Source organism: Pseudophryne corroboree, chromosome 8, assembly GCF_028390025.1.
Source record: "Pseudophryne corroboree isolate aPseCor3 chromosome 8, aPseCor3.hap2, whole genome shotgun sequence".
In the NCBI taxonomy this organism is placed as follows: Eukaryota; Metazoa; Chordata; class Amphibia; order Anura; family Myobatrachidae; genus Pseudophryne; species Pseudophryne corroboree.
In genome coordinates this window covers 378733510-378755912 of record NC_086451.1, presented here as the reverse complement: position 1 = coordinate 378755912, position 22403 = coordinate 378733510, and the positions used below count along the sequence as shown (strand labels likewise).

The 22403-nt window shown below is 47.6% G+C and overlaps 1 protein-coding gene across 2 annotated transcripts in view; it reads left to right on the top strand.

Annotated features, from left to right (window-relative positions):
* Window positions 1–22403, top strand: part of CLPTM1 (CLPTM1 regulator of GABA type A receptor forward trafficking) — a 115729-nt gene that overhangs the window by 41583 nt on the left and 51743 nt on the right. Inside the window, exon 2 of one of the 2 annotated variants that reach the window (XM_063937600.1) lies at window positions 2435–2556. In XM_063937600.1, coding sequence (XP_063793670.1) covers window positions 2435–2556 — 122 coding nt within the window. Of the gene's footprint in view, window positions 1–2431; window positions 2557–22403 lie in introns of both variants that reach the window. The other variant, XM_063937599.1, reaches the window with a different exon arrangement.

Below are 22403 nucleotides of genomic sequence, written 5' to 3'. Positions count from 1 at the left end.
TGCTCGCACATTGTAGCCCAACGCCTCCTGCACAGCACCTAACATGGCCACATTCACAGCCACAATACATACAGGCAGTACTGCTCGCACATGGTAGCCCAACGCCTCCTGCACAGCACCTAACATGGCCACATTTACAGCCACAATACGTACAGGCAGTACTGCTCGCACATGGTAGCCCAACGCCTCCTGCACAGCGCCTAACATAGCCATGTTCACAGCCACAATACATACAGGCAGTACTGCTCGCACGTTGTAGCCCAACGCCTCCTGCACAGCACCTAACATGGCCACATTCACAGCCACAATACATACAGGCAGTACTGCTCGCACATTGTAGCCCAACGCCTCCTGCACAGCACCTAACATAGCCACATTCACAGCCACAATACATACAGGCAGTACTGCTCGCACATTGTAGCCCAACGCCTCCTGCACAGCACCTAACATGGCCACATTCACAGCCACAATACATACAGGCAGTACTGCTCGCACATTGTAGCCCAACGCCTCCTGCACAGCACCTAACATAGCCACATTCACAGCCACAATACGTACAGGCAGTACTGCTCGCACATGGTAGCCCAACGCCTCCTGCACAGCGCCTAACATAGCCATGTTCACAGCCACAATACATACAGGCAGTACTGCTCGCACGTTGTAGCCCAACGCTTCCTGCACAGTGCCTAACATAGCCACATACACAGCCACAATACATACAGGCAGTATTGCTGGTATGTTGTAGCCCAGCGCCTCTTGCACAGCGCCTATCATAGCCAGATTCACAGCCACAATACAAACAGGCAGTACTGCTCGCACGTGGTAGCCCAACGCCTCCTGCACAGCGCCTAACATAGCCACATACACAGCCACAATACATACAGGCAGTATTGCTCGTACGTTGTAGCTCAACGCCTCTTGCACAGCGCCTAACATAGCCACATTCACAGCCACAATACATACAGGCAGTACTGCTCGCACGTGGTAGCCCAACGCCTCCTGCACAGTGCCTAACATTTCCACATTCACAGCCACAATACATACAGGTTGTACTGCTTGCATGTTATAACTCAATGCTTCCTGCATGGGTCTCAAGGTGGCACTGTTGTATTGCTCTGAATAGATATTTTATTTGGAGCAACCATACAATAGATACCACTGCTCCAGTAGTAAGTGGAGAGCCAAGACGTGATCAACCATAGCTCCATGTTATCCTGATGTACGGTTCTATTCCAGCTGTTTCTCAGTAGGTTGTACATAAAATGTTTATTTCCTCTGTTGATTGCTATAAATTGTTTTTGCCCCTTTTTCTGGTTCAAAATGGCTGGCTGATTGAAGTTACATTAACTTGTGGGGATGTTTTGTCTCTAGCTTTTTTGGAAATTGTATTTTATTATATATAGCTATTGAATAAACATTGTTTACATTTATGAGAGACTTCCGGTGTATTGTTTATATTTATTACAATACTTTATAATTAAATTGACAGATTGCAGATATATCTTCAAGAAAATTGAGGTGAATACACACGGTGCAATGTATATAGTCGTAAGGAAAGTTTGTGCAAAGCGCACCGTGTGTACACAGCTTGCGATACAGATGTGTGGTCCAGCGGAAGAAAAAATAGACTCTGCAGGCAAGGCAATTTTGGCTATCTAGTACAAAGTATAGTATAGTCAAAATTGCACATTGCCAATATCGCACCATGTGTATAGACCATATCTGTGCTGCTGGGCTCTAGGGGACTTCAAGGGAAATCGCATAGTCTAATCGGGCATAGACAATATCTCGGTGTGTATGCACCTTTTAGATTTTTTTTATGTCTGAACCAGCTGCTTAGGTCAACTTCTGTTTCTAGCGTGGATGCTGCGCCAGGGAATTTTACTTTGATTGCTGAGAGAGGTGGCGTACATGAGGCGCAGGTAGCTCTGCACCAGCAGAAGCATTCAGCATGAGAGAGTCTCAGCTCCTACAGCTGTTTATTAGTGAAAGGACATGTGGGTAGATGTAAGAAGGGTCATTATGGGGGAGAAGTGGTATCATCGCCATTCTCTCCATGTATGAATGAGAAGTGTGCTTGTGCATGTGTAATCTCGCCACAGTAATGAGATCTCGCGCCTGCCCACTGAGCTGGCCAGAGGAGAGACACTGCGCATCAGCTGATGCACTGTGGGGGATCTGGCAGCGATCGCCGGTGGGGGGGCGTTTTCACTCCCCGACTTCATCATCCGAGATGTTAGTGCATCGCGGCTCTGCCGCTTACTGTTTCACCTCAGTAAAGGAAGCGTTATACCTGTATGATACGTGCGTGTGTAATAAATTTACCTGACTGTCTGTGATGTATGGAGGGTCAGAGGGTCACCCAGTCAATAGAACTTAAATTAAACAGTTTTGTATCTTTATTTTCAGTCTGGTATTATTGTCTTTCTAGCAGGCCACCCTCAATGGCTCTGTCGGAACAGAAGCAGCTGTAGCACCTGACCAACAGAATCCACAGCCGCAGCAGCAACCACCGCCCCCTAATGCTTGGCAAGTGATAAAAGGCATTCTGTTCAGGTGAGTGATCTCTTCACAAAAGCCATCAAATTTGTTTCAAAGCTGACATCCCCAGGAGCCAGTTATCCCTGACATCTATACGTGGGTGTGATATACGTTACTGACGGTCAGCAGACTGACCGCGGCATTCCAATTACTGACTACTACTTACTGATACTGGGAGAATACTGACCTATGTATACTTGCTCTCCCCCAAAACCCCCAAAACCCACTCCAGTGGTGCCAAACCGTGACCCTCCCTTTCCCACGGCCAAACCGTGACCCTCCCTTTCCCACAGCCTAACCGTCCCCATGGGTGGCTAAACTTAACCTACCACCCTGCGGCTTAACAGTACAGGGGGTGGCATACTTACAATTGGTATGCTGGTTGTCATCAGCATTTAGTCCCACATGTCGGGATTCCTGAGCTGGTGTTCCGACCACTGGCGGCATCCTGACAACATCCCCTATATGTCGGTACATTTACTGCTGGCGCCTGAATTAGTGGAATCGCCACCTTGCGTGGCGTACTCTCTTGAACTTTAATGTGACATTTTAGACTACTGATTATTACTATTTTCTCTATCGTCCTAAGTGGATGCTGGGGTTCCTGAAAGGACCATGGGGAATAGCGGCTCCGCAGGAGACAGGGCACAAAAAAGTAAAGCTTTACTAGGTCAGGTGGTGTGCACTGGCTCCTCCCCCTATGACCCTCCTCCAGACTCCAGTTAGATTTTGTGCCCGAACGAGAAGGGTGCAATCTAGGTGGCTCTCCTAAAGAGCTGCTTAGAGAAAGTTTAGTTTAGGTTTTTTTCTTTACAGTGAGTCCTGCTGGCAACAGGATCACTGCAACGTGGGACTTAGGGGGAAAGTAGTAAACTCACCTGCATGCAGAGTGGATTTGCTGCTTGGCTACTGGACACCATTAGCTCCAGAGGGATCGAACACAGGCCCAGCCGTGGAGTCCGGTCCCGGAGCCGCGCCGCCGACCCCCTTGCAGATGCTGAAGCGTGAAGAGGTCCGGAAACCGGCGGCTGAAGACTCCTCAGTCTTCATAAGGTAGCGCACAGCACTGCAGCTGTGCGCCATTTTCCTCTCAGCACACTTCACTGGGCAGTCACTGAGGGTGCAGAGCGCTGGGGGGGGGCGCTCTGAGAGGCAAATATAAACCTTATACAAGGCTAAAAATACCTCACATATAGCCCATAGGGGCTATATGGAGATATTTAACCCCTGCCTGACTGGAAAAATAGCGGGAGAAGAACCCGCCGAAAAAGGGGCGGGGCCTATCTCCTCAGCACACGGCGCCATTTTCTGTCACAGCTCCGCTGGTCAGAACGGCTCCCAGGTCTCTCCCCTGCACTGCACTACAGAAACAGGGTAAAACAGAGAGGGGGGGCACATTAATGGCTATATATATATATATTAAAGCAGCTATAAGGGAGCACTTAATATAAGGATATCCCTTGTATATATAGCGCTTTGTGGTGTGTGCTGGCAGACTCTCCCTCTGTCTCCCCAAAAGGGCTAGTGGGTCCTGTCTTCATTAGAGCATTCCCTGTGAGTTTGCGGTGTGTGTCGGTACGTGGTGTCGACATGTATGAGGACGATATTGGTGTGGAGGCGGAGCAATTGCCAAATATGCAGATGTCACCCCCCAGGGGGTCGACACCAGAATGGATGCCTTTATTTGTGGAATTACGTGATGGTTTATCTTCCCTTAAACAGTCAGTTGAGGACATGAGGCGGCCGGACAATCAATTAATGCCTGTCCAGGCGCCTCAAACACCGTCAGGGGCTGTAAAACGCCCTTTGCCTCAGTCGGTCGACACAGACCCAGACACGGGCACTGATTCCAGTGACGACGGTAGAAATTCAAACGTATTTTCCAGTAGGGCCACACGTTATATGATTTTGGCAATGAAGGAGACGTTACATTTAGCTGATACTACAGATACCGTAAAACAGGGTATTATGTATGGTGTGAAAAAACTACAAACAGTTTTTCCTGAATCAGAAGAATTAAATGACGTGTGTGATGAAGCGTGGGTTGCTCCTGATAAAAAGTTGATAATTTCAAAAAAGTTATTGGCATTATACCCTTTCCCGCCAGAGGTTAGGGCGCGCTGGGAAACACCCCCTAAGGTGGACAAGGCGCTCACACGCTTATCCAAACAAGTGGCGTTACCCTCTCCTGAGACGGCCGCACTTAAGGATCCATCAGATAGAAAGATGGAAGTTATTCAAAAGAATATATACACACATGCAGGTGTTATACTACGACCAGCTATAGCAACTGCCTGGATGTGCAGTGCTGGAGTAGTTTGGTCAGAATCCCTGATTGAAAATATTGATACCCTAGATAGGGACAATGTTTTACTGTCGTTAGAACAAATAAAGGATGCATTTATCTATATGCGTGATGCACAGAGGGATATTTGCACACTGGCATCTCGGGTGAGTGCTATGTCCATTTCAGCCAGAAGAGCCTTATGGACACGACAGTGGACAGGCGATGCGGATTCAAAACGTCACATGGAGGTTTTGCCGTATAAAGGGGAGGAGTTATTTGGAGTTGGTCTATCAGACTTGGTGGCCACGGCTACTGCCGGGAAATCCACTTTTTTACCTCAAGTCACTCCCCAACAGAGAAAGGCACCGACCTTTCAACCGCAGCCTTTTCGCTCCTACAAAAATAAGAGAGCAAAGGGCTTGTCGTACCTGCCACGAGGCAGAGGAAGAGGGAAGAGACACCAACAGGCAGCTCCTTCCCAGGAACAGAAGCCCTCCCCGGCTCCTGCAAAAACCTCAGCATGACGCTGGGGCCTCTCAAGCGGACTCGGGGACAGTGGGGGGCCGTCTCAAAAATTACAGCGCGCAGTGGGCTCACTCGCAGGTAGACCCCTGGATCCTGCAGATAATATCTCAGGGGTACAGGTTGGAATTAGAGACGGATCCTCCTCATCGTTTCCTGAAGTCTGCCTTACCAACCGTCTCTTCCGAAAGGGAGAGGGTGTTGGAAGCCATTCACAAGCTGTACGCTCAGCAGGTGATAGTCAAAGTACCCCTATTACAACAAGGAAAGGGGTATTATTCCACTCTATTTGTGGTACCGAAGCCGGATGGCTCGGTAAGGCCTATTCTAAATCTGAAGTCCTTGAACCTCTACATAAAAAAGTTCAAGTTCAAGATGGAGTCACTCAGAGCAGTGATAGCGAACCTGGAAGAAGGGGACTTTATGGTATCCTTGGACATCAAGGATGCGTATCTACACGTTCCGATTTACCCCGCACACCAGGGGTACCTCAGGTTCATTGTTCAAAACTGTCACTATCAGTTTCAGACGCTGCCGTTCGGATTGTCCACGGCGCCTCGGGTCTTTACCAAGGTAATGGCCGAGATGATGATTCTTCTTCGAAGAAAAGGCGTATTAGTTATCCCATACTTGGACGATCTCCTAATAAGGGCAAGGTCCAGAGAACAGCTGGAGACAGCTTTAGCACTATCTCAAGAGGTGCTAAGACAACACGGGTGGATTCTGAATATTCCAAAATCCCATTTAATCCCGACAACTCGTCTGCTGTTCCTAGGAATGATTCTGGACACGGTTCAGAAAAAGGTTTTCCTTCCAGAGGAAAAAGCCAAGGAGTTATCCGATCTGGTCAGGAACCTCCTAAAACCAGGAAAAGTGTCAGTACATCAATGCACAAGAGTCCTGGGAAAAATGGTGGCTTCTTACGAAGCAATTCCATTCGGCAGATTCCATGCAAGAATATTCCAAAGGGATCTGTTGGACAAATGGTCAGGGTCGCATCTGCAGATGCACCTGCGAATAACCCTGTCACCAAAGACAAGGGTGTCACTTCTGTGGTGGTTGCAGAAGGCTCACCTATTAGAAGGCCGCAGATTCGGCATTCAGGATTGGATCCTGGTGACCACGGACGCCAGCCTGAGAGGCTGGGGAGCAGTCACACAAGGAAGAAACTTCCAGGGAGTATGGACGAGTCTGGAAAAGTCTCTTCACATAAACATTCTGGAACTAAGAGCAATCTACAATGCTCTAAGCCAGGCGGAACTTCTCCTGCAAGGAAAGCCGGTGTTGATTCAGTCGGACAACATCACGGCGGTCGCCCATGTAAACAGGAAGGGCGGCACAAGAAGCAGGAGTGCAATGGCAGAAGCTGCCAAGATTCTTCGCTGGGCGGAGAATCACGTGATAGCACTGTCAGCAGTGTTCATCCCGGGCGTGGACAACTGGGAAGCAGACTTCCTCAGCAGACACGATCTTCATCCGGGAGAGTGGGGTCTACATCCAGAAGTCTTCAACATGTTAATAGACCGTTGGGAAAGACCAATTGTAGACATGATGGCGTCTCGCCTCAACAAGAAACTGGACAAATATTGCGCCAGGTCAAGAGATCCACAGGCAATAGCTGTGGACGCACTGGTAACTCCTTGGGTGTACCAGTCAGTGTATGTGTTTCCTCCTCTGCCGCTCATACCAAAGGTATTGAAGATCATACGGCAAAGAAGAGTAAGAACAATACTAGTGGTTCCGGATTGGCCGAGAAGGACTTGGTATCCGGAACTTCAAGAGATGCTCACGGACGAACCGTGGCCTCTACCTCTGAGAAGGGACCTGCTACAGCAGGGTCCCTGTCTTTTTCAAGACTTACCGCGGCTGCGTTTGACGGCATGGCGGTTGAACGCCAGATCCTAAAAGGGAAAGGCATTCCAGAAGAAGTCATTCCTACCTTGATTAAGGCACGGAAGGAAGTCACCGTGAAACATTATCACCGCATTTGGCGAAAATATGTAGCGTGGTGCGAGGATCGGAGGGTTCCGACGGAGGAATTCCAACTGGGTCGTTTCCTACATTTCCTGCAATCAGGATTATCTATGGGTCTCAAATTGGGATCCATTAAGGTTCAAATTTCGGCCCTGTCAATATTCTTCCAAAAAGAATTGGCCTCTGTCCCTGAGGTCCAGACTTTTGTCAAGGGAGTACTGCATATACAGCCTCCTGTGGTGCCTCCGGTGGCACCGTGGGATCTAAATGTAGTTTTAGATTTCCTCAAATCCCATTGGTTTGAACCATTGAAAAAGGTGGATTTGAAATATCTCACATTGAAAGTGACTATGTTACTAGCCCTGGCCTCTGCCAGGAGAGTATCTGAATTGGCGGCTTTATCTTATAAAAGTCCTTATCTAATCTTCCATTCGGATAGGGCAGAACTGCGGACTCGTCCGCATTTTCTCCCTAAAGTGGTATCAGCATTTCATCTGAACCAACCTATTGTGGTGCCTGCGGCCACTGGCGACTTGGAGGACTCCAAGTTGTTGGACGTTGTCAGAGCCTTAAAAATATACATTGCAAGGACGGCTGGAGTCAGAAAATCTGACTCGCTGTTTATATTGTATGCACCCAACAAGTTGGGCGCACCTGCTTCTAAGCAGTCGATTGCTCGTTGGATTTGTAACGCAATTCAACTTGCACATTCTGTGGCAGGCCTGCCACAGCCTAAAACTGTAAAAGCCCACTCCACAAGGAAGGTGGGCTCATCTTGGGCGGCTGCCCGAGGGGTCTCGGCATTACAACTCTGCCGAGCAGCTACGTGGTCGGGGGAGAACACGTTTGTAAAATTTTACAAATTTGGTACCCTGGCAAAGGAGGACCTGGAGTTCTCTCATTCGGTGCTGCAGAGTCATCCGCACTCTCCCGCCCGTTTGGGAGCTTTGGTATAATCCCCATGGTCCTTTCAGGAACCCCAGCATCCACTTAGGACGATAGAGAAAATAAGAATTTACTTACCGATAATTCTATTTCTCGGAGTCCGTAGTGGATGCTGGGCGCCCATCCCAAGTGCGGATTGTCTGCAATACTTGTACATAGTTATTGTTAACTAATTCGGGTTATTGTTAAGGAGCCATCTTTAAGAGGCCCTTTCTGTTGTCATACTGTTAACTGGGTTTAGATCACAAGTTGTACGGTGTGATTGGTGTGGCTGGTATGAGTCTTACCCGGGATTCAAAATGCCTCCCTTATTGTGTATGCTCGTCCGGGCACAGTACCTAACTGGAGTCTGGAGGAGGGTCATAGGGGGAGGAGCCAGTGCACACCACCTGACCTAGTAAAGCTTTACTTTTTTGTGCCCTGTCTCCTGCGGAGCCGCTATTCCCCATGGTCCTTTCAGGAACCCCAGCATCCACTACGGACTCCGAGAAATAGAATTATCGGTAAGTAAATTCTTATTATATTGCGGGATTATGAATGAATGTATTCATTGTAATCTCGCAAGAGCAGGGCGTTCTCCCCTCATGTGCCTTTTCCTTTTCTTACTAACACTGTCTTATACTCAATACTACCTTTGATGGCACTTAACCCCTGCTTTTCTGTATATACCTTGTATTGGCCTAGATTGTCTCAAACTGTAAGTGCTTTCTTTCCTGTTTTGCACCTTTGTTTGTGTACTCTCTAATGGTCGCTGTGGATCCCTTGTGTCGCCTTATAAATAAAAGATAATGTGTATTGTTCAGTTCAGCAAACAGATGGACAATGATAACAAACAGTGGCACTCCTTTTAGACTACATTATGATGAATGTTGGTTTCAGCCACAATATGGCTTCCTCTGCAGTACACAAGGAGTACATTTCACCATGCTATAACCGATGCCCGTATGGATGTCCATAAACAGTGATTTTTTTGTTGTTGTTAAGACTTTTGGTATTGCTTATTGTGTGGCACTGGAGGCTTTATAAAGGTTTAGCTACACGCAACGTCCTGCCTGATTTTTAAAGGGCAAAATGCGCCCTGCCACTTTGGCAGCGACCTGCTAAAACATCCTCTGCCTGCTACTTTGTACTGTCGCTTGAATAGATTCCGTGCGCATGCGCACAGCATCTGTTCATGGTAAAGGGAGAGCTTAAGGAAGCCCAGCACCTCCGTAGGTGATGAACACGCCCCTCAGTGACGCAGACGCTGTGGCACGCCCCCAATAGTGAAGTTGAGGGGGGCTGCCCAGCTCCGAATAGTAACGTCCGCCGGGCTGTGCCCCTGCCTGGCCGCTCCCCCTTTTCAGTCGCTCGCGTTACTGCCCTTGCATTATGGCGCTGCGCCCTGCCTGATTCTGGAGTGAACACTAAAGGGTTTATCATCAAAGCAGTATTGTGCCCAATTTTACCATAGTCCAGTTAAGTGAGAGTTTGGTGGAGTATTTGGCAGTGTGTCGGCACTTGCATAGCCAGAATCTCTGCTGACCAGCGTCAGCGCTGCTTAGGACTCTCCAGAGACGTTGAGATCTCCTGCCGTTTCCATAACTAAAAGCCAACTGGTGGTTGGAGGAATTGTTGCTTTTGGATACAGCAGTGGTTCTTAAACTCTGTCCTCAAGAATCCCCAACAATTCATGTTTTCCAGGTCTCTCAGAATCACAAGTGAAATCATTATCTTCACCTGTGAATCCTTTTTATTGAAACACAAGCATTTACAACATTAGAAGTATAACTATATCCTAAAACACAATGGGAGTAATTCAGACCTGATCGCTAGGGTGCGTTTTTTTGCTGCCCTGCAATCAGATAGTCGCCGCTTACAGGGGTAGGGTATTAGCTCTGTGCAGGTGTGCATTCACATTTGTAGCAGAGCTGCACAAACATCAGTCCTGGACTTACTCTGCCGCTGCGATGTGATCCTGGTGATCGGGGCCAGAGCTGACGTCAGACACCCTCCCTGGAAACACCTGGTCCATCCTGCGTTTTACCGGACACTCCTGTAAAGCGGTCAGTTGCCACCCACAAATGGCCTTTCTCTAACGTCCTAAGTGGATGCTGGGGACTCCGTAAGGACCATGGGGAATAGCGGCTCCGCAGGAGACTGGGCACATCTAAAGAAAGCTTTAGGACTATCTGGTGTGCACTGGCTCCTCCCCCTATGACCCTCCTCCAAGCCTCAGTTAGATCTTTGTGCCCGAACGAGAAGGGTGCACACTAGGGGCTCTCCTGAGCTTCTTAGTGAAAGTTTTAGTTTAGGTTTTTTATTTTCAGTGAGACCTGCTGGCAACAGGCTCACTGCATCGAGGGACTAAGGGGAGAAGAAGCGAACTCACCTGCGTGCAGAGTGGATTGGGCTTCTTAGGCTACTGGACATTAGCTCCAAAGAGACGATCACAGGCCCAGCCTGGATGGGTCCCAGAGCCGCGCCGCCGGCCCCCTTACAGAGCCAGAAGGCAGAAGAGGTCCGGAAAATCGGTGGCAGAAGACGTCCTGTCTTCAACAAGGTAGCGCACAGCACTGCAGCTGTGCGCCATTGCTCTCAGCACACTTCACACTCCGGTCACTGAGGGTGCAGGGCGCTGGGGGTGGGCGCCCTGAGACGCAATAAAAAACACCTTGGATGGCAAAAAAAATGCATCACATATAGCTCCTGGGCTATATGGATGCATTTAACCCCTGCCAGAATACATAGAAAAACGGGAGATAAGGCCGCCGATAAGGGGGCGGAGCCTATCTCCTCAGCACACTGGCGCCATTTTCCCTCACAGCTCCGTTGGAGGGAAGCTCCCTGTCTCTCCCCTGCAGTCACTACACTACAGAAAGGGTTAAAAAAGAGAGGGGGGGCACTAATTACGCGCAGTATTAAAGATACAGCAGCTATAAGGGGAAAAACACTTATATAAGGTTATCCCTGTATATATATAGCGCTCTGGTGTGTGCTGGCAAACTCTCCCTCTGTCTCCCCAAAGGGCTAGTGGGGTCCTGTCCTCTATCAGAGCATTCCCTGTGTGTGTGCTGTATGTCGGTACGTTTGTGTCGACATGTATGAGGAGAAAATTGATGTGGAGACGGAGCAGATTGCCTGTAATAGTGATGTCACCCCCTAGGGGGTCGACACCTGAGTGAATGAACTGTTGGAAGGAATTACGTGACAGTGTCAGCTCTGTATAAAAGACAGTGGTTGACATGAGACAGCCGGCTACTCAGCTTGGGCCTGTCCAGACGTCTCATAGGCCGTCAGGGGCTCTAAAGCGCCGTTACCTCAGATGGCAGATATAGACGCCGACACGGATACTGACTCCAGTGTCGACGGTGAAGAGACAAATGTGACTTCCAGTAGGGCCACACGTTACATGATTGAGGCAATGAAAAATGTTTTACACATTTCTGATAATACGAGTACCACCAAAAAGGGGTATTATGTTCGGTGAGGAAAAACTACCTGTAGTTTTCCTGAATCTGAGAAATTAAATGAGGTGTGTGATGATGCGTGGTTTTCCCCCGATAACAACTGATAATTTCTAAAATGTTATTGGCATTATATCCTTTCCCGCCAGAGGTTAGGGTGCGTTGGGAAACACCCCCTAGGGTGGATAAAGCGCTCACACGCTTGTAAGGGCTCTACCCTCTCCTGAGATGGCCGCCCTTAAGGATCCTGCTGATAGAAAGCAGGAGGGTATCCTAAAATGTATTTACACACATACTGGTGTTATACTGCGACCAGCAATCGCCTCAGCCTGGATGTGCAGTGCTGGGTTGGTGTGGTCGGATTCCCTGACTAAAAATATTGATACCCTAGATAGGGACAATATATTTTTGCCTATAGAGCATTTAAAAGATGCATTTCTATATATGCGTGATGCACAGCGGAATATTTGCCGACTGGCATCAAGTCTAAGTGCGTTGTCCATTTCTACCAGTAGAAGGTTATGGACACGTCAGTGGTCAGGTGATGCGTATTCCAAACGGCATTTGGAAGTATTGCCTTATTAAAGGGAGGAGTTATTTGGGGTCGGTCTTTCAGACCTGGTGGCCACTGCAACAGCTGGGAAATCCACGTTTGTGCCCCAGGTCGCCTCTCAACATGAGAAGACGCCGTATTATCAGGCGCAGTCTTTTCGTGGACAAGCGGGCAAAAGGTTCCTCATTTCTGCCCCGTGACAAAGGGAGAGGAAAAAGGCTGCAGAAATCAGCCAGTTCCCAGGAACAGAAACCCTCTCCCGCCTCTGCTAAGCCCTCAGTATGACGCTGGGGCTTTACAAGCAGAATCAGGCACGGGGGGGGGGGCCCCGTCTCAATGAATTTCAGCGCGCAGTGGGCTCACTCGCAAGTAGACCCCTGGATCCTTCAGGTGATATCTCAGGGGTACAAATTAGAATTCGAGACGTCTCCCCCTCGCCGTTTCCTAAAGTCGGCTTTACCGATGTCTCCTTCTGACAGGGAGACAGTTTTGGAAGCCATTCACAAGCTGTATTCCCAGCAGGTGATAATCAAGGTACCCCTCCTGCAACAGGGAACGGGGTATTATTCCACACTGTTGTGGTACCGAAGCCGGACGGCTCGGTGAGACCGATTCTAAATCTAAAATCTTTGAACACTTACATACAGAGGTTCAAATTCAAGATTGAGTCACTCAGAGCAGTGATTGCGAACCTGGAAGAAGGGGACTACATGATGTCTCGGGACATCAAGGATGCTTACCTTCATGTCAAAATTTACCCTTCTCATCAAGGGTACCTCAGGTTTATGGTACAGAACTGTCACTATCAGTTCAGACGCTGCCGTATGGATGGTCCACGGCACCCCGGGTCTTTACCAAGGTAATGGCCGAAATGATGATATTCCTTCGAAGGAAGGGAATATTAGTTATCCCTTACTTGGACGATTCCCTGATAAGGGTAAGATCCAGGGAACAGTTGGAGGTCGGTGTAGCACTATCTCAGGTAGTGTTGCGGCAGCACGATTGGATTCTCAATATTCCAAAATCGCAGCTGGTTCCGACGACTTGTCTTCTGTTCCTAGGGATGATCCTGGACACAGTCCAGAAAAAGGTGTTTCTCCCGGAGGAGAAAGCCAGGGAGTTATCCGAGCTAGTCAGGAACCTCCTAAAACCGAGCCAAGTCTCAGTGCATCAATGCACAAGGGTAAAATGGTGGCTTCCTACGAAGCAATCCCATTCGGCAGATTCCACGCAAGAACTTTCCAGTGGGACCTGCTGGACAAATGGTCCGGGTCGCATCTTCAGATGCATCAGCGATAACCCTGTCACCAAGGACAAGGGTGTCCCTCCTGTGGTGGTTGCAGAGTGCTCATCTTCTAGAGGGCCGCAGATTCGGCATTCAGGACTGGGTCCTGGTGACCACGGATGCCAGCCTGCGAGGCTGGGGAGCAGTCACACAGGGAAGTAATATCCGGGGCTTATGGTCAAGCCTGGAGACATCACTTCACATAAATATCCTGATGCTAAGGGCCATTTACAATGCTCTAAGCTTAGCAAGACCTCTGCTTCAAGGTCAGCCGGTGTTGATCCAGTCGGACAACATCACGGCAGTCACCCACGTAAACAGACAGGGTGGCACAAGAAGCAGGAGGGCAATGGCAGAAGCTGCAAGGATTCTTCGCTGGGCGGAAAATCATGTGATAGCACTGTCAGCAGTATTCATTCCGGGAGTGGACAACTGGGAAGCAGACTTCCTCAGCACGACCTCCACCCGGGAGAGTGGGGACTTCACCCAGAAGTCTTCCACATGATTATAAACCGTTGGGAAAAACTCGACAGGTATTGCGCCAGGTCAAGGGACCCTCAGGCAATAGCTGTAGATGCTCTGGTAACACCGTGGGTGTACCAGTCAGTGTATGTGTTCCCTCCTCTGCCTCTCATACCCAAGGTACTGAGATTGATAAGATGGAGAGGAGTAAGCACTATATTCGTGGCTCCGGATTGGCCAAGAAGGACTTGGTAACCGGAACTTCAAGAGATGCTCACGGAGGATCCGTGGCCTCTACCTCTAAGAAGGGACCTGCTCCAGCAAGGACCCTGTCTGTTCCAAGACTTACCGCGGCTGCGTTTGACGGCATGGCGGTTGAACGCCGGATCCTGAAGGAAAAAAGGCATTCCGGATGAAGTCATCCCTATCCTGATCAAAGCCAGGAAGGATGTAACCGCAAAACATTATCACCGCATTTGGCGAAAATATGTTGCGTGGTGCGAGGCCAGTAAGGCCCGACGGAGGAAATTCAACTGGGTCGATTCCTACATTTCCTGCAAACAGGAGTGTCTATCGGCCTGAAATTGGGGTCCATTAAGGTTCAAATTTCGGCCCTGTCAATTTTCTTCCAAAAAGAACTAGCTTCAGTCCCTGAAGTTCAGACTTTGTAAAAGGGGTACTGCATATACAGCCTCCTTTTGTGCCTCCAGTGGCACTTTGGGATCTCAATGTAGTTTTTTGGGTTCCAAAAGTCACATTGGTTTGAACCACTTAAATCTGTGGAGTTAAAATATCTCACATGGAAAGTGGTCATGCTGTTGGCCCTGGCCTGGGCCAGGCGCGTGTCAGAATTGGCGGCTTTATCCTGTAAAAGCCCTTATCTGATTTTCCATTCGGACAGGGCGGAATTGAGGACTCGTCCTCAGTTTCTCCCTAAGGTGGTTTCAGCGTTTCACCTGAACCAACCTATTGTGGTGCCTGCGGCTACTAGGGACTTGGAGGACTCCAAGTTGCTAGACGTTGTCAGGGCCCTGAAAATATATGTTTCCAGGACGGCTGGAGTCAGGAAAACTGACTCGCTGTTTATCCTGTATGCACCCAACAAGCTGGGTGCTCCTGCTTCTAAGCAGACTATTGCTTGTTGGATTTGTAGTACAATTCAGCTTGCACATTCTGTGGCAGGCCTGCCACAGCCAAAAATCTGTAAATGCCCACTCCACAAGGAAGGTGGGCTCATCTTGGGCGGCTGCCCGAGGGGTCTCGGCTTTACAACTTTGCCGAGCAGCTATTTGGTCAGGAGCAAATACGTTTGTAAAATTCTACAAAATTGATACCCTGGCTGAGGAGGACCTGGAGTTCTCTCATTTGGTGCTGCAGAGTCATCCGCACTCTCCCGCCCGTTTGGGAGCTTTGGTATAATCCCCATGGTCCTTACGGAGTCCCCAGCATCCACTTAGGACGTTAGAGAAAATAAGAATTTACTTACCGATAATTCTATTTCTCGTAGTCCGTAGTGGATGCTGGGCGCCCATCCCAAGTGCGGATTGTCTGCAATACTGGTACATAGTTATTGTTACCAAAAAATCGGGTTATTGCTGTAGTGAGCCATCTTTTCTAGAGGCTCCTCTGTTATCATGCTGTTAACTGGGTTCAGATCACAAGTTGTACGGTGTGATTGGTGTGGCTGGTATGAGTCTTACCCGGGATTCAAGATCCTTCCTTATTGTGTACGCTCGTCCGGGCACAGTATCCTAACTGAGGCTTGGAGGAGGGTCATAGGAGGAGGAGCCAGTGCACACCAGATAGTCCTAAAGCTTTCTTTAGATGTGCCCAGTCTCCTGCGGAGCCGCTATTCCCCATGGTCCTTACGGAGTCCCCAGCATCCACTACGGACTACGAGAAATAGAATTATCGGTAAGTAAATTCTTATTTTTTCTGTCAATCACCTTGCGATCGCCTGTGCATTCGCTTTTTTGCACCATCCCGTCGCTATGCACCGATTCACGGTGCAGTCGTCCGGTGCGCCGGCGCATTGCGGTGCATGCGCAGTTCAGATCTGATCGCCCACTGTGCAAAAACGCACAGCAGCAATCGGGTCTGAATTACCCCCAATATCCGTACAATCAGATGTATACATGAATTTCACAATTACATTACAAGTTTCCAATATAAAGCAAATAATGCATAATAAAGACAACAGTGCAGTATAATAATATAATGCACACCTTTTAGCAAGAGATCAAAGCCTTAAAGTTCACTGATACTGCTTATATCCGTTGCCTTATTCTATGCGGCCGAGTTCAGCTATCAGAGCAGAGGAGAGGCGACCATACATCCCAGCATTTTCCAGACTAATTAGTAATATCAGTTGGTTGGTCTCCAGCTACAGTAGGGATTGAAAGTTTTGGCACCCCAGGCAAAAATTAATTTTAATGTGCAAAAAGAAGATAAGGAAAGATGGAAAAATCTCCAAAAGGCATCAAATTACAGATTAGACATTCTTATAACATGTCAAAAAAAGTTTGATTTTATTTCCATCATTTACACTTTCAAAAGAACAGAAAACAAAAAATGGCATCTGCAAAAGTTTGGGCACCCTGCAGAGTTAATACCTTGTGCTGCTCCCTTTGGCAAGTATCACAGCTTGTAAACGCTTTTTGTAGCCAGCTAAGAGTCTTTCAATTCTTGTTTGAGGTATCTTCGCCCATTCTTCCTTACAAAAGTCTTCCAGTTCTTTGAGATTCCTGGGCTGTCTGTGACGCACTGCTCTTTTAAGGTCTATCCATAGATTTTCAATTATGTTGAGGTCAGGAGATTGTGAAGGCCATGGCAAAACCTTCAGTTTACGCCTCTTGATGTAATCCACCGTGGATTTTGAGTTGTGTTTAGGATCATTATCCATTTGTAGAAGCCAGCCTCTCTTTAACTTCAGCTTTTTCACAGATGGCATCAAGTTAGCGTCCAAAATTTGCTGGAATCTTATTGAATCCATTTTTCCTGTGCCACTGGCTGCAATACAACCCCAAAGCATGATTGATCCACCCCCATGCTTAACAGTTGGACAGAGGTTATTTTTATTAAATTCTGTGCCCTTCCTTCTCCAAACGTACATTTGCTCATTGTGGCCAAAAAGTTCTATTTTAACTTAATCGGTCCACAGAACTTTATTCCAAAATGCATCAGGCTTGTCTATATGTTCATTTGCAAACTTCAAACGCTGATTTTTGTGGTGAGGACGTAGAAGAGGTTTTCTTCTGATGACTCTTCCATGAAGACCATATTTGTACAAGTATCTCTTTATAGTGGAATAGTGTACCACAACTCCAGTGTCTGCCAGATCTTCCTGGAGGGATCGTGCAGTCAAACATGGATTTTGACTTGCTTTTCTCACAATCCTGCGAGCTGTTCTGTCTGATATTTTTCTTGGTCTTCCAGATCTTGCTTTAACTTCCACTGTTCCTGATGACTGCCATTTCTTAATTACATTCTGAACAGAGGATATGGGCATCTGATAACACTTTGCTAGCTTCTTATAGCCTTCTCCTGCTTTGTGAGCGTCAACTATTCTCAGTTTCAGTGTTCTACACAACTGCTTAGAGGAACCCATGGTGCTGATTGTTGGAGCAAGGTCAGATGAGTCTGGGCTTTTAAAACCTTTGAGATTGACATCACCTGGTCTTTCCAGACGATGATTGAGAACAATCCATGACACTGCCAGGTCTCAGCTGTCCAAAGGGGGCAGTACAAGGTATTAACTCTGCAGGGTGGCCAAACTTTTGCAGACGCCATTTTTTGTTTTCTGTTCTTTTGAAAGTGTAAATGATGGAAATAAAATCAAACTTTTTTTGACATGTTATAAGAATGTCTAATCTGTAATTTGATGCCTTTTGGAGATTTTTCCATCTTTACTTGGCTTCTTTTTGCACATTAAAATTAATTTTTGCCTGGGGTGCCCAAACTTTCAATCCCCGCTGTATAACCTGCGTGAGAGGCATGAATCTTACTTCTAAATATAAAGAGGCAATGGGGCCTATGTATCAAAAATGTGATGTTTTGAAAAAAAATGGTCACTTATCGTGTTGTTTTTTTGTGTGACTTTTTTGATAGAGATAGAGATATATATATATATATATATCTCTATCTCTATCTATCTATCATATTCTTTTTGTAAAAAAAAAAGTAAATTTAGAGGTGGAACTACAAAAACAATCATGGCCTATTGCTAAACTCACCAGTAAAAGCTGGCGAAAAAAAGATATGAAAAGTTTCAGACAATTTTCACGATAATACAATGATACATAAGGTTTCCATTCATTTTCAATAGAGGTTGGAAAAGTGTGAAAAACAATGCGAAAAGTGAATTTTGCAAAAAAAAAAAAGATAAATAAAATCGAAAAACCTACATACATTCAGACCATACTGCAAAAAAGTATTGAAAATCGAAATATATCACATTTTTTAACACAAAAGAACTGTTGATACATTGGCCCCAATGTAACTTTCCCACGTATCCATAAACCTCATTGCCCGCCTAGCTACATCCAATATCGTCTCAATCCACTCCATATTAAAACCATGGAAAAGCTTTTCTTTAAAAAGAGACAGATTACGATTAATAATAGTAATTTCTTACACCCTCTCGCCACTTGCTGCCCCTCCGGTAGTATACCAAACAACGCCGAAACATCAGTAAGTGGAACATAATTTACCAGATGAACTAGTGCATAATTTCGTACTAGTAACCAAAGTCATCGTATTAAGGGGCAACCCCAAAAGTAGTGATATGTATCTGCTATTAGGGAAAGGCAACGAGGGCAAGACGGAGAGGTAGACATTCCTGCCAGAAATGGTCTATGAGGAGAGAAATATGCTTTCTGGAAACATTCAGGAACATATCCTGATACTGTATTGCCGGCAATAATTTCCTGGACCTATTAAGTGCTTTCAGTAAATCTCCACAAGACAAAGAAGGGATAGCCCGCACCCTGCCTAACCTTTCCATACATGTCTCCTCACGTTTGATCTCAGGACGCAGAGTAGAGTAATGGATGGAGATAGCTCGTCTATTCGTGGGTGTGGAATTAAGTATGGTATCCAAATTATTATTTCTCTAACGTCCTAGTGGATGCTGGGGACTCCGTCAGGACCATGGGGAATAGCGGGCTCCGCAGGAGACAGGGCACATCTAAAAAGCTTTTTAGGTCACATGGTGTGTACTGGCTCCTCCCCCTATGACCCTCCTCCAAGCCTCAGTTAGGTTTTTGTGCCCGTCCGAGAAGGGTGCAAACTGGATGGCTCTCTTAAGGAGCTGTATAGTAAAGTTTTTTTTTAGGTTTCTTATCAGTGATTCCTGCTGGCGACAGGATCACTGCAACGAGGGACTTAGGGGAGAGACTTGCAACTCACCTGCGTGCAGGAGGATTGAAGTTTTAGGCTACTGGACACTGAGCTCCAGAGGGAGTCGGAACACAGGTCAGCCTGGGGTTCGTCCCGGAGCCGCGCCGCCGATCCCCCTTACAGACGCTGAAGAAAGACGGCGGAACGGAGGTCCGGAAACAGGCGGCAGAAGACTTCACAGTCTTCAGAGAGGTAGCGCACAGCACTGCAGCTGTGCGCCATTGTTGCTACACGGCTCACTGACACGGTCACGGAGGGTGCAGGGCGCTGCTGGGGGCGCCCTGGGCAGCAATATAAATACCTATTTGGCAAATAAATACATCACATATAGCCATTAAGGCTATATGTATGTATTTAACCCAGGCCAGTTTTCCTAATAACCGGGAGAAAAGCCCGCCGTGAAAGGGGCGGAGCTTATTCTCCTCAGCACTCAGCGCCATTTTCCTGACCAGCTCCGCTGGTGAGGAAGGCTCCCACTCTCCCCTGCACTACAGAAACAGGGTTAAAGAGAAGGGGGGCATAAATTGGCGATATAATTATATATTAAGAGCCCATATATAGAAACAACACCTTCTAGGGTTGTTATATACATTATGGCGCTTTTGGTGTGTGCTGGCAAACTCTCCCTCTGTCTCCCCAAAGGGCTAGTGGGTCCTGTCCTCTATCAGAGCATTCCCTGTATGTGTGTGCTGTAGGTCGGTACGTGTGTGTCGACATGTATGAGGAAAATGTTGGTGAGGAGACGGAGAAAATTGCCTGTAATGGTGATGTCACTCTCTAGGGAGTCGACACCAGAATGGATGGCTTACTTATGGAATTACGTGATAATGTCAACACGCTGCAAGCCGGTTGACGACATGAGACAGCCGGCGGACAAATTAGTATCGGTCCAGGCGTCTCAGACACCGTCAGGGGCTTGTAAAAACGCCCATTTACCTCAGTCGGTCGACAGACACTGACACGGACACTGACCCCAGTGTCGACGGTGAAGAAACAAACGTATTTTTCCTTTAGGGCCACAAGTTACATGTTAAGGGCAATGAAGGAGGTGTTACGTATTTCTGATACCACAAGTACCACAAATAAGGGTATTTTGTAGGGTGGGAATAAACTACTTGTAGTTTTGCCTGAATCAGATAAATTAAATGAAGTGTGTGATGATACGTGGGGTTCCTCCGACAGAAAGTTATGGGCGGTATACCCTTTTTCCCGCCAGTAGTAAGGGCGAGTTGGAAAACACACCTTAGGGTGGACAAGGCGCTCACACGCATATAAAAAACATGGCGTTACCGTTTCCAGATACGGCCGCCCTCAAGGAGCCAGCTGATAGGAAGCTGAAAAATATCATAACAGTATATACACACATACTGGTGTTATACTACGACCAGCAATCGCCTCAGCCTGGATGTGCAGCGCTGAGGGGGCTTGGTCGGATTTCCTGACTGAAAATTTTGATACCCTTGACAGGGACAGGATTTTATTGTCTATAGAGCATTTTAGGGATGCATTTCTATATATGTGTGATGCGCAGAGGCATATTTGCATTCTGGCATCAAAGAGTAAATGTGATGTACATATCTGCCAGACGAAGACACGACAGTGGTCAGGTGAGGCAGATTCCAGACGGCATATGGAAGTATTGCCGTATAAAGGGGCGGTCCATTGGACCTGGTGGCCATGGCAACAGCTGAAAAATCCACCTTTTGTTACCCCGAGTCACATATTGGCAGAAAAGGACACAGTCTTTTCAGTCTCAGTCCTTTCGTCCCCATACGGGCAGGCGGGCGAAGGCCAGTCATATCTGCCCAGGGGGAGAGGAAAGGGAAGAAGACTGCAGCAAGCAGCTCATTCCCAGGAACAGAAGCTCCTCACGGCTTCTGCCAAGTCCGCAGCATAACGCTGGGGCCGTACAAGCGGACTCAGGTGCGGTAGGGGGTCATCTCAAGAGTTTCAGCAACACTCGCAAGGGAACTCCGGGATCCTACATGTAATATCCCAGGTGTACATTGGAAATTCGAGACGTCTCCCCCTCACACAATTCACAGGCTGTATTCCCAGCAGGTGATAATCAAAGTACCCTTCTTACAACAAGGAAGGGGGTAGTATTCCACACTATATTGTGGTACTGAAGCCAACCGGCTCGGTGAGATCTGAAATATTTGAACACTTACATACAAGCATTCAAATCAAGATGGAGTCACTCGGAGCAGTGATAGCGAACCAGGAAGAAGGGGACGATATGATGTCACTGGATATCAGGGACGTTTACCTACAGGTCCAAATTTGCCCTTCTCACCAAGGGTACTTCAGGTTCCTGGTACAGAACTGTCACTATCAGTTCAGACGCTGCCGTTTGGATGGTCCACGGCGCCCCGGGTCTTTACCAAGGTAATGGCCGGAATGATGATTTTTCTTAAAAGAAACATGGACGCTTTCCTGATAAGGGCAAGGTCCAGAGAACAGTTGGAGGTCGGAGTAGCACTATCTTAAGTAGTTCTACGACAGCACGAGTGGATTCTAAATATTCCAAAATCGCAGCTTTTTCCGACGACACGTCTACTGTTCCTAGGGAAGATTCTGGACACAGTCCAGAAAAACGTGTTTCTCCCAGTGGAGAAAACCAGGGAGTTATCCGAGCTAATCGGGATCCTCCTAAAACCAGGAAAAGTGTCAGTGCATCATTGCACAAGAGTCCTGGTAAAAATGGTGGCTTATTACGAAGCAATTCCATTCGGCAGATTTCCCGCAAGAACTCTTCAGTGGGATCTGCTGGACAAATGGTCCGGATCGCATCCTCAGATGCATCAGCGGATAACCCTATATCCAAGGAAAAGGGTGTCTCTCCTGTGGTGATTACAGAGTGCTCATCTTCTAGAGGGCCGCAGATTCGGCATTCAGGATTGGATGCCGGTGACCACGGAGGCCAGCCTGAGAGGCTGGGGAACAGTCACACAGGGAAAAAATTTCCAGGGAAGTGTGATTAAGTCTGGA